Raw genomic sequence first — 15,407 nt, forward strand, 5'->3', positions numbered from 1 at the left:
GTCATGATTGTTCCAAGGCAATAGGCTGGCTGTCAAGCTACCAGCTACACAAAAGAAAAGCGAGGGTGGCCTGGTTTGCAGAGATCATAGTGAAGGAGAAGGTGTTGTATGGGAGGCTGTGACATTAATGTGACATTAAAAGTGATATTTAATGTCACATTAAGGTCATAAATGTGGAATGTGACATTAAAAGTGATATTTAATGTCACATTAAGGTAAATTTAGGGGAACATGCACGAGAATGACCGTCCGGGCTCTTGGGCACCCGAACGGGGTTAAGGGGAGCCTAGAGAGTAAGGGAGTCCAGGAATAGTAGGACTCCAGGAAGTTGACGGCTGGCAAAGGGATCAGGGTGAAGGGCCAGCACTCATCTAGGCGTGGTTGTGAGGAGAAGGATGCTCGTGCTTTCATCGTTTGGAGTTTTTCTGACTCTCCGTCATATATCAGAGGCGGAAGAAAACTTCTTCTAGGTCAATTGTCTATTAGGTGATGAAGTGGAATGATGGTGAGTCTTTTAAGAGAGCATTTGGCACACCTAGCAAACTCTCAGGTCAACGTGAGCAAATGGTCCTAGCGCATAAGCTGCAATGAGCAGAATAGAGGAAGGTGTAAGTGGTATGCTGTAAAAACCACCCTCCCCTACATGCCACGATTGTCTCAAAAATTGTCTCCATCTGCCCTAACGTTGGCCCTATTACCCAAATTCAGTGTCCAAGCCGAAAGCTTGGCCCTATTACCCAAATTTAATATTTTAATTGGAACTTTGGTACTAAGGTTCACAAAGTGCCAAATATTTGGACTTGCACTTTGCAGTTGCACATTAAATAATCAATTAGTCTTTGGCCCTCAACTATTGAGCCCTTGCCAATGATGGACCCACCCATGTCCTGCACAACTTATGCAATTGTCTTGCTTGCTGAAAGAACCAGGAGTTAATGAGATCGTAAACACATCCTGCTGACAAGTGCTGCAAAGTTGGAGAACAGGTCTGATGCAGTGGGCTAAAGATAGCATGGCAGCAAGCTAGACTTCAAAACACAGCAGTCCCTAGGGTGGAATGACCAAACAAAGCAATGTACTGGCTAGTGAGAGATTGTGGAATGTGAGAGATCAGCTGGAATCAAAATGCAGCTATCAAGGTCAGGTTGGAGATGAAATTCAGTTGTTAAGATGTGTTGTTTATGTAGGAGACAATTCTATTGTAGATGGCGCAGCTGAGTGGCAGCCTTTCACTTGAAAATGCAGTGATTTGTGACCTCCAGCATGCTAGTCGCAACTCACATTTGGCAGGCAGCAGCAGCAGCAACCTGGGGAGTTGTGTGATACTGTGGAATGTGGAGAGGCCAGCCGGAATCAAAATGCAGCCATCAAGGATAGGTTGGGCGTGAAATTTGACTGTCAAGATGTCTTGTTGATGTAGGCGACAACTCTAGTGTAGATGCCAGCAACTGAGTGGCATCCTATGACTTAAAAATGCAGTGATCTGTGACCTTCAACAGGTTAGCGGTAGCTCATGGTTGGTAGGTGGGAAGAGCAATAGCCTGCGGCAATTGACTGGGAATGAGTGGCAATTGGTAGGGTAGGTGGCAACTCAGAATTGATGGGCGACATTAGCCAGGTGGTATGCCATGAAACAACAGAAAAAGAAATTGTATCCTTTTTATACTTTTGCATATTTAATTATATATTAAATTTGTTAGACACCTATAAAAAATGATGGAATATGGACTATCATATGTAGGTCTAGCAAGTAGGCTTGCTTTATTCTTATTTGTAAGAAGATCCAAGGTTGATCATATGGCATGGATTTTTATGTAGCACATCTTTAAGTATCATGTCATGCTAGAATTGATTGTCAGTGTGATAGAGATCCTTCCATGACCAATTTGTTTTGGGAAGGGATATTTGAAAACATGGATATTACGCTGAAATTTTCATTTTTCTTTCATCCACAAATTGATGGGCAGTTTAAGGAAGAAAATTCTTTAATGTTGGATCTCTTTAGATGCTATGTCTTGGAACACAAGTCATAGTGGGAAATTTTTACCATTGGTTGAGTTTGCATACAATAATACAATGCATGGTTTGTAGAGGGTGATTGAATATTGTTGTGTTTTGGAAAGGCAAGACTAAAATAGATAAACAACAAAGAGCATTTGTATCCTAAGATGAACATGTGTTACTATGGGCCCTTCCAAGTTTTGAAAAAGTTTAGTGATGTGGCATATAGTTCGCAATTGTCGCCACATTGGAAGATACAAAATGCCTTTCATATTTGCTTGTTGAGGCATTTTCATGTGAATGTACCAAAGGATGTATTTAGTGAAATTCAGCCAAAGGTTGAGGAGTTGGATGAGGTTTTGGTACTCAAGCAGATCTTGGAACATAAGGAAAGGAAAGTTAGATGTTTCCATGTGCCACTTGGTGAAGTTTCAGAATTACTTACTGTTTGTTGACAATATTTTGCCATGAGGTGACTATTCAAAGTACTATTCATTGTGGTTTGGTATCTAGATGGGTACAGTTTTTACCATGGCTCCGAGACTATACATTTGTATTGGACATGAGTGGTTTACATCTGATATATGTGGTATGTGAGTATTATGTGATAATTCTTTGTTGGGAGACATTATTTATGCTCAATTTATGCATTAGTTTGCCTTTGTGGTTAGAATGTTGAGCTAAAATACGCTTTTTAGTTGATTAGCATTCTTAAACAGCCCCAAAACACACTTAATTAATGAAAAACTCCAAAAAGGGGAGTGTCTGAGAGAGTTTTAGTGGTCCCTCAAAAACCCTAATTCTTTGGGGCACCCTTCAACATCTATAAATAGATAGGCTGCCCCCATTCAACCTTATTCCATCTAGCAGGTTTCACACCCTTGAGTGCAAATTTCAGCCATCAATCCACACACACGTGCCTGTCCAGCCCCAGAGACTGCTGCCACACCTTTTGCTGCCGCGTTTGCTCCTCCAGTGTGTAGGCGATAGCTGACAGCCGATCTCCATTATCAGGCGACAACTCCTCCTCACCAAGCGACAACTGCCAGTCCTCTTTGTCATCTGTCCAGCTTGCGTTTGGTGCTCCAAGTCCTCCTGAGACTTGCATTTCCTGCATCCTCTCTATCCTACACACCGACTAGTGGTCACAGACTTGGGATCCGTCTTCGGTGGACCTCACCCTCCGACACACTGCTCTACCCTTGAGTATTAGTACGCTCTTACATTCATTTGCAGTATTCATTCACTTCAAAGTTGCGTTCTTCTTTCCCTTCTTCTGTTTGAGTTTTGAGTTTTGCGTTTAGGGTTTGAGTTTTGCTTTTTGTGTCTGTGTCCGTCTCTTTGTGTTTCTGCTGTGGTGGTACACTTTGTGTTTCCTCAATGCAAACCCTAGGAGTTTTCTTCACATGGTATTAGAGTCGGTGCTCTTGTAAAGAGTATCCTACGGATAACTCGTAACCGAATCACAACACCTTCTTCTCTAATTCTTGTGATGTATCAGGCTTGGATTTGTGAGGAGGACGACACTCCACTTTCACCTTCACCTTTTTTTTCTACTCCTATTCCAGATTTCAATAACATGATAGAGGAGACTTTGAGGAGTACTATCGCAATAAGTACAATAATGTTTACACCTCTCTTACAAGCTTTGCTACCACATTCGAACCGGTTGATGAGGCTAGCCACCTCTGCGATCATGAAGGACATACAGCATTTGGAGCGTCTGGCAATCCATCTTCATCATTTCAGCTAGGTCTAGTGTTAAGTTTGTATAATGATTTTGAGTTGAACGAATCAAAACCCTCGCATGTTTCTTCTTTTGAGATGCAAGATCCGGATGGCTTTGCCTATGTGAACTTTAATAGAGGGGGCTCACGAAGTAGACGGAATTTAGGTACATCTACAGCTTTTGTTTTATTTGAGCATGTAACACACACTTCTCACTTCTCACTTCCCTCCCATTCCACCCTTGATCATCTCTCTTCATCCTTTCAAAATCTCGGATTACTCCACATCCGCTTCACACACACTAGGGGTTGGATCTTCCATCTCCACTTCTAGTACCTTCTCCTTCTCTTCCCCATTCTCTATTTCTTTGCACCATGGCACTTCGTTAGGGGGAATGCCACCCTTTAACATAGTTCCTCTCACCTTTCTGCAAATGAGCACACCCATAGCACCTAGGACGGCTGTGATGGGCATCCCCCTCACTATCCCAAGATTCACCTCTCACATGATTACTCAGACACAAGGGATTCCATCCTCGACTTATGTTGCATTATCCCACTTACCTTGGGTTACTCCTACGCAGGGATCTCCATCTTTAGCTCCATGTGTTCTCATCCTACCTCCACCATGGGCTACTCATATGACTACCATGCCCATGCCTAGTCAGCCCATCCCTACCTATGGATCCACCTTACACATTACCCAAATGCTTGGTGGGCACTCTGGGCCCCATTCCCAAGTGCACTACACTCCCCCATCTTACCCCCATTACACTTTTTTGCACTACCCATCTCCTAGCACTACCCCTCTTGTTGCAACAACCAAGAATGCCTTCACGAATAAGACTTGTTTTAACGGGTTGAATTTCACCACTTGGTCGAATTTCATGCAACAAGTGCTTGAGTCTTAGGGTCTTTGTGACCTCGTCATTGGTTTAGAGCTTATGTTGGACCCTCGACTATCTCACCTTGGCTACATCCGTCTATGGAGAGCCCGCAATGCCACAACCAATGTTGAGCTGATGTAGGGATTACTTCCTGAGTTTCACTCTCAGTTATAGCACTTTCCGCTTGCGTCAGAGCATTGGAGTCACCTTCTCAATTGCTATGCGGCCCAAGATCGTACTCGGCACACAAATCTCAACTTTGAGCTTCAAGGGTTCTCTATTAAGTAAGGGGATGATCTAGAAGTCAAGTTGGCTGAATATAGGTAGTTACTCGCAGAGTTCGCTACTACTGGCTCTCCAAAGTGAGACGATGATCAGGTTATGTTCTTCTTAAATAAGTTGCTGGAAAAATACTTCAATTTCATTCAACACATCATCTCATAGCCTTGATTGCCAACCTTCTACGAGTTTGAGTGCCAGTTCTTGTGTTACACGAGGCTGCATGATTAAGTCCACAAGAAATCCTCATCATAACCTTATTCAAAGTAGAGGGGGTTGGTTGCCTCTTCTTCGAAACCAAAGAATCTAGACCTATTTTCTAGCAACTCCTTAAGAAAAACCGGTTTTGCATACATTGCCAGAGAGTAAGCCATGTGGACGAGGAGTGTTGCTCCAAGGCCCAAGGTATTCCACCTAAAAAGCCTTAGTAGACCATTGCAACTTCATAGTCCAGTGGGGCTATGCCTTCCGCTCCTACTTCATTTGCTCCTTCAGCCTGTTGCTATTGCTGGACATGTGACCGGTGCTTAGCCTCAACAGACAGTCTCTTTCACTACCCTTGAGGCATTGGCTGATTGGTTTGTAGGTTTTGATCATGTTGCACTTCATGCATCCATCTCACCTTCCTCTCCACCTCGTCAGGCGTTCCCTTGGCAGAGCCTTGCTATTGCATGTACGCGATGGTGGACACATTCTTAGAGTAGCATGTCTCTAGGTGGTTTAGGATACCTTAGTTTAGTCTAGCATCCACTTTTCGCACTCTTAGAGTCGGGTCCATAGGATTCATTGTCCTGAGCTTTTCCATTCTTAAGTCTTCTGTTGCATTTACTCACACATACACATTTATTGCATTGTCTTTCTAGTTAGATTTTCTCTTTGTTATGTTTTGCTTTGAAGCATCTTACCACTGGCCTCTGTATTTGCAAATTCTTCTCTCTTTTGTAGGGTTTTGTCTTTCAGCGTAGGGCTAACTTACAGATTGCTTTGATTCTACCTGGGCTAGAGCTGTGGAGATGCGCACCGTTTCTTTCATGGTTTCATTATCCTAGGAGTGCTTGTTTTTCTTCCAGCATGGAGGTTTCCCCTCCCGAGGCAGATTGTGTAGCATCTTCCTCGATGCTATCATGGCGGTGACTTTTACCTTGCTCTTTCAACGAGGTGCTTTATCCACTGGTTTTCGGCACCACACGAAGATCGACATTAGGCTTCTCTTTCTTCTTCAGCATCCACATTTAGGTTAAGAGGGGGTTCCTACCCTTCTTGCTAAGCTACGGGCTTTAGCACTTTGTCTTCTACATTGGTTTCTTCCCCTAGTTGTACCTTTCCCTTTGCATTGCATGATTTCATCATCTTTGTACTAGGGCGCTTGGGCAAGTGAACAATTTTCCCATGAGGGACATTGTCAAAGTGGCACCTGCTGCATGAGCATTCTTCAGTATGAGGCATACTTTGGATCTCATTGTGCAAAGCACCATTTGAGCGGATCCTAAGTTGTTTCCAGTGGTGGCTGTTGCCACCACACCACCATACTCCTTCATCACATGGATACCTCATCACCTGTTTTTTCTCGTCATTGATACCCTTGAGTGGATGGGTAAGCTTGTAGAATTTTGTGATGTTTTGGGGATGTATGCTTCCTATTCCCTTCTTTTGGGTCATTATTTCTCAACCGGCCGCATCCCATAAAATTTAACTCACCTTAAAAAAAAAAATCAATGTGGTTTCATCCGCCTTTGTAGGGCTTGATAGGCCATCGGGCAATCGATGTGTACCCTTTGTTCGATGCTGTGTCCTCTCTGGGGTGATCACTTGGGCTTCCTTCGTAAGATAACCATCACCTCTGTAGTCTTGGTAGGCCCCCTGGGCAATTGATGTGCACCTTTTGTCCGATGCCCTGGCTGCTTTAGGGTGGGACGCCTTGGGGTAAGTAAAAATCAAAGTGGCTGGCCTAACCTTTTGCCTCAGTTTTGGGCTTGAGAGAGGGTGTTGAGCTAAAATACGCTTTTCAGTTGACTAGCATTCTGAAACAGACCCAAAACACACTTAATTAATGAAAAACTCTAAAAAGGGGAGCAATTCGAGAGAGTTTCAGTGGCCCCCTAAAAACCCTAATTCTTTGGGGCACCCTTCAACATCTATAAATAGACAGGCTGACCCCATTTAGCCTTATTCCGTCTGTATATGTTTCACACCCTTGAGTGCAGATTTTAGCCATCAGTCCACACACACATGGCTGTTCAGCCCTAGAGATTGCTGCCACATCTTTTGCTGGTGCGTTTGCTGCTCCAGTGTGTAGGCGATAGCTGACAACCCATCTCCTTTATCAAGTGATAGCTTCCTTAATCAGGCGATAGCTCCTCCATACAAAGCGATAGCTACCAATCCTCTTCGTCATCTGTCCAGCTTGCGTTTGGTGCTCCAGGTCCTCCTAAGACCTGCGTTTGCTGCATTCTCTCCATCCTACACTCCGACTGGTGGTCACAGACTTGGATCTATCTCAGCCCGAGAGATTATTGCTACATCTTCTGCTATCGCGTTTGCTCCTCCAGTGTGAAGGCGATAGCTGGCAGCCCATCTCCTTCATCAGACAAACAAGTTCAAACAAATTCCTTAACTTATCTTCAAGTTAATCTTTGTCTCCTGTCCATACAGGAGAAATTATGTATCCCTTCTGCCTTGCAGAAGTACCTAGTCCAAATCACATGGCACCATAATTTCCATCCATTATCTAGAATAGGATCTTGCAACGCCATAGGCATTAGGCTCACGGCAATCTTCAACTCCATTTTGGACTAGGCAAGGGTGTCTAGAGCTTCATCTGACCCCAAGCGACCTAAGAGTGAGACACAACTTCCATGCTTGGCCTTTTCACCACTCGACCTTTGGCTCGTGAATCGAGCAATGCCCTTCTCGGGTTGAAACGCGACGTGACCTTGGAGATGATCCACTCGTGTAAAATATCATTTCCTTAATTAATCTAATTAAAAATGAAGCACAATCAAGGCATTCAACCCCATATCATTTTCCAAGAAAACATTCATTTATTCCATGGCAACTTGTCATCATAGACCCTTGCTATGAATTTACCACCAATCACAAGCACTTGGAATAACCATCCAAACAATAATCCAACAATCAGTTGAGTGTAAAAGCATTTAGGACATTGTTTGATCAATCCAACAAAAGCAATGGTATTATTTTCCAAACGTTGTAAGAATAGTCGTGATAGACTTTCCATCACACATTTACTCTCCCCCTTGGGATTAGGAGCGGTTCTTTGTAAAATTTACTTAACACACCCTTCTTTCGGCTAAGGTATATGTTAAGGTTTCAAACATTGTATAAGACATAAGTTCTATCGGTCACTTACATTGCTTGATAACTGAGCCTTTTTCCCAACAAGTGCAAAAGCATCGGTCTTTCCTTTGACTTAGGGTTTCTTAATCCTTAAGCTCTTCATTTTCCTTGGAGTTGTTGTTGCATCTAGCCCAACCCCGAATAGGATTGATAAATATAGTCACTATTGGTGGATCTCAAGGCACCTTAGTTTTTAACCCTTATGATCGTCTTTTGTGTTAACTATGCACTAAGTTTCGAGATTGAATTTCCTCTAGGATAGATTACTTACCAAGTGATGTGTCAAGCGTGCAAGCTACAATACACTTTCAGTGTGGTGAAATACATATCTATTATTTTTCAGAAAAGGAGAGTCAACAATACCTTGGAACCTTATATGCTATTTATGCTATGTACGAATTTGTCGCATAGAAACTAGATGCAATTTACTTCTCTTGATACAGGTACTTTGCAAACTCCATCTTTCAAATGTTTGCAATGAATTTATCATTTTCAATAAACCATTCTTGTGCGGCATAGTACGAGTCTAATGCATCTTATGTGTGAATCAAAGCAAACATTCATTAATCTGGAAATACGCTACTTACAACCGGTACCGCAGTTGGATGGGTAGTGATGTCCTCGCTCGAGGCTTCTGTTGTGGGATTGTCATCCACGTGTGACATTTTCCGCTTGGGGTCATTCTCGATTTTCGTCTCCCTTAGGCGCGAATCACACAAGACTTCCACACCTTGTACTCGATTAGCGGGGGGTCCAATTGGGGAGAGAAATTACATTGCAGATAATCCAAGCGGAACAAGGGGGAGAAGAACAACACGTGTGATCACACTCTAAGCAAGGGAAGAGAAGGAGAACCTTCTTGGAAGGTTCTCTCTCTCTCTCTCTCTCTCTCTCTCTCTCTCTCTCTCTCTCTCACAAGCCACCAGCAAGGGGGAGGGAGGAGAGGTGGTACTTCCCTCCCTCCCTTTACGATGGGGCGGGGGGGGGGGGGGGGGAAGAGATAGTGGAGGGGGGAGTGAGGTGGCACACATATGCCCCTCCCCCCTATTATCATCTCCGTCGACTTTTTCATTATCCTCATCATCGTCACCTTCCCTCTCCGATGTCGCCTGCTTCCTCCATGTCATTGCCTTGATGCTATCGTCTTTTCCCTTCCGTCATTTGCTTCCTCCGCCACGTCATCAGCTTCCTCCCCTCGCTACCTGTTCAGCGATGATAGAGGGGGCGTTAGCTAAAAGCTTTTTCTATAGACAAATGTGTGAAAAAAACTGTCAGGGTTTGCACTAAGGAAACACAAAGTGTACAACCACAATAGAAACACAAAGAGATAAATATAGACACAAAACTTAAAACTCAAACCCTAAATGTAAAACTCAAAACTCAAACACAGAAACTCAAACACAAATAGAAGAAGGGAAAGAAAAACACAACTCTAAAGTGTATGAATATTGCGAATGAAAGTAAGAGTGTACAGATACTCAAGGGCAAAGCAATGTGTCAGAGAGTGACGTCCACCAAAGACGGATCCCAAGTCTGTGACCACTAATCGGAGTGTAGGATTGAGAGGATGTAGCAAACGCAGGTCTCAGGAGGACCTGGAGCACTAAACGCAAGCTGGACAGATGACGAAGAGGACTCGCTGTCGCTTGGTGTGGAGGAGCTGTCGCCTGATGGAGGAAGCTATGGCATTGGTACATTCGAATGTCTGTGGGCCCATGCCCTGTCAGTCTATGGGTAGTGCAAAGTATTTTGTGATGTTTATCGACGATTTTTCACGTAAAGTCTGGGCTTACCTCATTTAGCTTAAGTTAGATGTCTTGGTTGTGTTTCAGAGATGGCTTGCATTGGTTTAGAACTAGACTAGGCATAGGTTGAAATGCCTTAGGATTGACAATGGGGGAGAATATGTGTCATGTGCCTTTGAGCAGCTATGTGATGAGAAGGGTATTAAGCGTCAAATGACCGCCCCCTATATCCCATTCCAGAATGGTTTGGCTAAGCGGATGAATAGAACCATCCAAGAGTGTATATGCAGTATGCTTAGCCATGCAGGCTTACCACAGAGCTTTTGGGTTGAGGTAGTTAGTACAACTGTGCATGTCATCAATAGATCATCTTCTAGTGGTGTGAAAAGGCAAGGCTGAAAAAGATGAAGGAAAGAGAATGATTGTATCCGAAGTTGAGTATGAGATACTATGGGCCCTTCTAGGTGTTGGAGAAGATTAGTGATGTGGCATATCAGCTGAAATTACCTCCACATTGGCGGATACACAATGCCTTTCATGTCAGTTTGTTGAGGCCTTTTCATAGTGATGTGCCAGAGGATATGTCTGCTGAAATTCAGCTTGAGGCTGAGGAGCTAGATGAGATTTTGGTACTTGAGCAGATTTTGACACATAATGAAAGAAAGGTCAAAGGTAAAGTTTCTAGGAGATACTTGGTGAAATTTCAGAATTATTCACCAATGGATGCCAAATGGATGGAAGAGGATGACTTGACAAACCATCCTCAGTTGTTGCAGCTTTACCTAGATGCCTTTCAGTGAGAGCCTACTTTAGTTCGGGCTTTGCCAAGTTCAACAGAGCAAGGGTCCAGAGTATTGCCTGATGCTCAAGGGGGAGGTAGGACTTTCCCTCCTCTAGTTATGGACAACTCTCGTATGTAGTGGATCTCGGATGTATTCAGCATGCATCCAAGGTACTGCGTTGACAATATGTTTGCCATGAGGTCACTACTTAGTGTACTAGTTGTAACTAGTACATCTTTCATGGGAGTTGTAAGCAGGTTCATGTCAAATCTTGGCAAGGCACGTTGGGAAGTAGTGAAATGTATCTTATGGTACCTTAAGGGCACACAAAGAAAATGTATTTGCTATGGCAAGGGTACGTTGGTTCTGCAAGGGTATTGTGATGCAGACATGGTAGGCGACTTGGATACTCGCAAGTCTACTAGCAGGTATATCTTTACCTTGACGGGTGGGATGGTTTCTTGGTGCTCTAGATTGCAAAAAATAGTAGCACTCTCTACCATTGAGGCTGAATATATTTCAGCCACTGAAACTTCAAAAGAAGCAATTTGGCTTGGTTGTTTGGTCAAGGATTTTGGGCTGCCCACCAAAACACCTGTGTTTAGATGTGATAGCCAGAGCGCTGTATGCTTGGCTAAGAATCCCATGTTTCATGCACATACCAAACATATTGATGTTCGGTATCATTTTATTAGACAGGTTCTGGATGATGGTGTAGGCACCCTGACTAAGATCAAATCACAGGATAACCTTGTAGATGTTCTCACTAAAAGTCTTGCAAAGGCTCAACATGAGCATTGCATTATACTTGTGGGAGTTGGTTAAAGGTTCGCTTAGGATCTTTAAGTGGAAGGTTGTTGGGTGTAAAGGCCCTTTACGTGTTCTTCCATGTATATATTACTTCACACATGTGAACCCACCCTAACGGGTGTAAGTGTACTGTATCCTAAGTATAAATACATTCTTTTATTCTTTGTGTGTATCACACTAGTACACACCTATCCGATGACTCACTCTCACACTATCACTGTCAAACACTGTTTAGCTCGGAGTCATTGAACTCGATTACTGTGTCTGCTCTCAGCTTTCTTTTTCTATCTGCTTCCACTTGGACTCTGTATGTCAATGATTTATATCTAGTTCCATGGACAAGAACATATGTTATGATGCCATTGATGTTTTAGCCATGGTTTATGCTTGGTTATGCTATGCTATGGTTTGGTTTTGCCAGATGAGTTGAGCTCATGAGAAATGGACATGTCACATGATAATCTAGCAATGTTTTTGAGATTCTTTGTGAGTCTTTTGTTATGTTGGCTAGTAATTTTCAGTAAATGTTGGGCATATGGAATAATTGAACAGTAGTGCGCAGTGTTGTGTTGGCTATGATGCCCTATGAAAAATTCCTTTGTAGTACTTTACTTTTGATGCACTTGGCACTGCGATCGAGGACGATTGCAAGGATTTCAAGGGGGAGGGCTGTCATGAGGACATGTATTGTTGAAACCTTACTTAACATGTGGATTAATTTTTAATCATATGGCTAAGTAAATGTTGCATATGTGAAGTGTAACTTGGATTAGAGTAAATTTATGAGTATAGGACCCGAGGAAATCACGGGATGTCAAAGGCAAAAGTTGCTATAAGTTATGCTACACAAGTAATTAGTGGTGTTTGGTGCCACTTGTGGGTCTAGGTCATTCATTTGGCCATAAGTGTCAATTGGTAACACTAGAAATGTAGTGTTTAATGGTACCTAATGCCAATCTGATGGTCAAAGATGGCGCAGAGACACTCGGGAATGGAAGTTGCCTGGCTAATTTAATTATTGGCCAGTTACCTTATTTTTCAGGGCACTGAAATAATTATTAGATTAATCTTCAATATTAAAAGACTGAAAATTAATATTTAATTATGGATAATGTTGGAAAAACCATTTGGGAAGGCTACCACTTGTCAAAAATGCCCATGCAAGGCTAAAGTCTCAACATTTCATGACAGCTTACTCTGAGAGAATCTCGATCCTTACAGATAACCTGATTTGCAACCTGTATTTATGTTTCACTCTTCTGCAGGTTAAAGTAGATCCGGGTTATCTGTTTTCAAAAAGTTAGCTGTTGATGTTTTGCATGCGACCTATTACTTTCATTAGTGTTGTGACAATTGTCCAGATTTTACTTATTAGTCGATTGGTGCTTCTCTTTTCATTTTTCTTTTAGGTTGCTGAACAAGATGCATTTGTGATGTGCACTTTGGTTTCCCCTTTCGCAGGTGAGTCCAAATCACAAGCTGTTTGCTTATGCTGAAGATACAAAAGGTGATGAGGTTTACATGGTCTATACTGTGGATACAAAGACTGGTGAGTTTGTGGGAAAGCCTTTACATGGAGTCACTAAGTATATGGAATGGATTGACAATGAGACTCTTGCATATGTTACACAGGATGATCTCCATCGTCCTTTCAAGGTACATACAAACTTCCTGCTTGACCATACTTGTAATGCAAAGAGACTCAAAATGGTGCTTACTTGGGCCTTGACACATATTGTAAAGGCTGTGAACAAGGCGGTAGAAGTGTGCTACCTTTTTTGACTAGTCAATGTGAAGTTTCAAAAAGCTTGGTGTTAATCTTGTGGTTCTCTTACTTGGTGTGCTGGATTCTAGGTATGGCGACACAAGCTTGATAAAGAACAGTCTGAAGATGTTTTGCTGTATCATGAAAAGGATGAGGAGTTCTACCTTGATCTTTCCACATCAGAAAGCAAACAATACCTCTTTGTGACTTCAGGCAGCAAGACTACACAATTTGTCCTGTATCTGAATGTTGATGATTCTACTCAAGAGTTCAGAACTTTGACTCCTCTCATCACAGGAGTTGATACCTCAGTGAGTCACAGGGGTGGACATTTTTTTATCACACGAAGGAGTGATGAAGTTTACAATTCAGAATTGTTGGTCTGCCCTGTGGAATCGTTTTTTAGTTTGACTCTCTTACTTCCCCATAGGCCAAGGTATGTTGAATCTCTAACATTACCTTTTTACAACATTCAGATGTGGCTTAAATAAGCCAGTGCTCATACTTGGCTGCTTAGCGGTGACATTGTGCTCATACTTGAAGATAGGTAAGTCTAGAAGTAAGTAGTTCCCTGCCCAGCCAAAGTGAACTGCTGCAATGTGCATTTTGTCTCATCATCCCCATGGTTTGATTGCTGTATTTGATTTGGCTGCTACCAGTTCCCATCTTTGTGCAACTTCCATTGGCTCTCCAATGTTTCTTGATTAGACTTCCTTGCAGCCAAAGTGTTACTGTTTTCCCATTGTTTGTGCCCAAACTGTTGTGTCTAGCTGGTGCCATATTCAATAGGTTTACTGCCACCTCAACATGCTGCTGCCTGCTCAAAATTCACTGCACTTTAGCCCCCAATCGCTTTGATTATGGCATGACTTTTTTTGCAGGTACTCAAGATCTGCGTTAAGTTCTTACCAGAAATCTCGGTGGTACTGTTCTGTTCTTTGCAGAACAGGCAGTAGAACTTTAGAATATTGTACAATTTTAAAGGAAACAATGAACATAAGAGAAATTGTGGTGAGCTAGTAGCCATGTTTATCCTGCTTTCGTGGGAAGTAAACTTGTGATGCTATTCTTATTAAGGCTTCGAGGTGGTCTTCATCACCCTTGGAGCTTGTTTCTACCGATCTTTGTGGACCGATGTGGATGGAGTCCTTGAAAGGAAGCTTGTATTTCATGCTAATTGTGGATACTTACAATAGGATGATATGGGCTTACTTTTTGAAGCTAAAGTCAAAGGGTTTCTCCAACTTTCACAGATTGGTTACTCTTTGAGGAGAATTGATTGGACTAGAAATTGAAGATCTTACGAGTGGATAAGAGTGGAGAATTTGTGTAAAAGTGAGCTTGCTCGTCTTTTTCCAGATCATGGTATCCACCAAGAATTTGCCAACACAAATGCCTCTCAAGAGAATAACATATTGGAATGAAAGAATCGTAGTGTGATCGAGATGGCCCGTACCATCATGGAACATAGACAATACCTCAATGTCTCTAGGTTGAGGTTGTGGCTATTGCAATCCACATTCATAATCAATCCCCTACTTCCACTGTTGTTGGTATGACACCTTATGTGGCTTATTTTGGATCTAAGCCAAATGTTTCTTATTTTAGGGTTATTGGGTGTGATGCCTATGTTCACATCTCGAAAACACAGCGTGACAAATTTGAAGCATTCCAAAAGACTGTTGTTTGTGGATTGTAGCTCGTAGTTTTAGGGTTCTCGACTGTATGATCCCGTTAAGCGGGATGTCTACACGAGCCGTGATGTTCAGTTTGTGGAAGTTCCAACCTTAGAGGTTAGTGAGGAGCACCCCGTCCTTGGAGATCCAAGAGATAGGTGGGGGCTAATGATTGTACCGCTGGAGCCTTGCCTCTTGAGGACTCTTCTTTGGATGAGGAGCTTATTTCTTCTCTATCGGACTCTCTGATTGAGCCCTAGCTATCGGTGGACATTCCAAAGACTTCAGCAGATGGAGAGCAGCGAGGAGAGATCCGGCCTCCTCCTCGTTAAACATGTAACACTCTTCGTGATGGAGGGATTGAGGGGGTCCCTAAGA

At 42.7% G+C, this 15,407-nt stretch overlaps 1 protein-coding gene across 3 annotated transcripts in view; it reads left to right on the forward strand.

Moving 5' to 3' along the window:
* Positions 1-15,407, forward strand: part of LOC148040530 (Prolyl oligopeptidase family protein) — a 100,110-nt gene that overhangs the window by 22,227 nt on the left and 62,476 nt on the right. For all 3 annotated transcript variants that reach the window (XM_087700394.1, XM_087700378.1, XM_087700387.1), the window contains 2 exons: positions 13,050-13,244; positions 13,443-13,789. In XM_087700394.1, coding sequence (XP_087556520.1) covers positions 13,050-13,244; positions 13,443-13,789 — 542 coding nt within the window. The remainder of the gene's footprint in view (positions 1-13,049; positions 13,245-13,442; positions 13,790-15,407) is intronic.

Source organism: Lygodium microphyllum, chromosome 2, assembly GCF_053477565.2.
Source record: "Lygodium microphyllum isolate KBCC chromosome 2, Lygodium_microphyllum_v1.1.10, whole genome shotgun sequence".
NCBI classification, from domain to species: domain Eukaryota; kingdom Viridiplantae; phylum Streptophyta; class Polypodiopsida; order Schizaeales; family Lygodiaceae; genus Lygodium; species Lygodium microphyllum.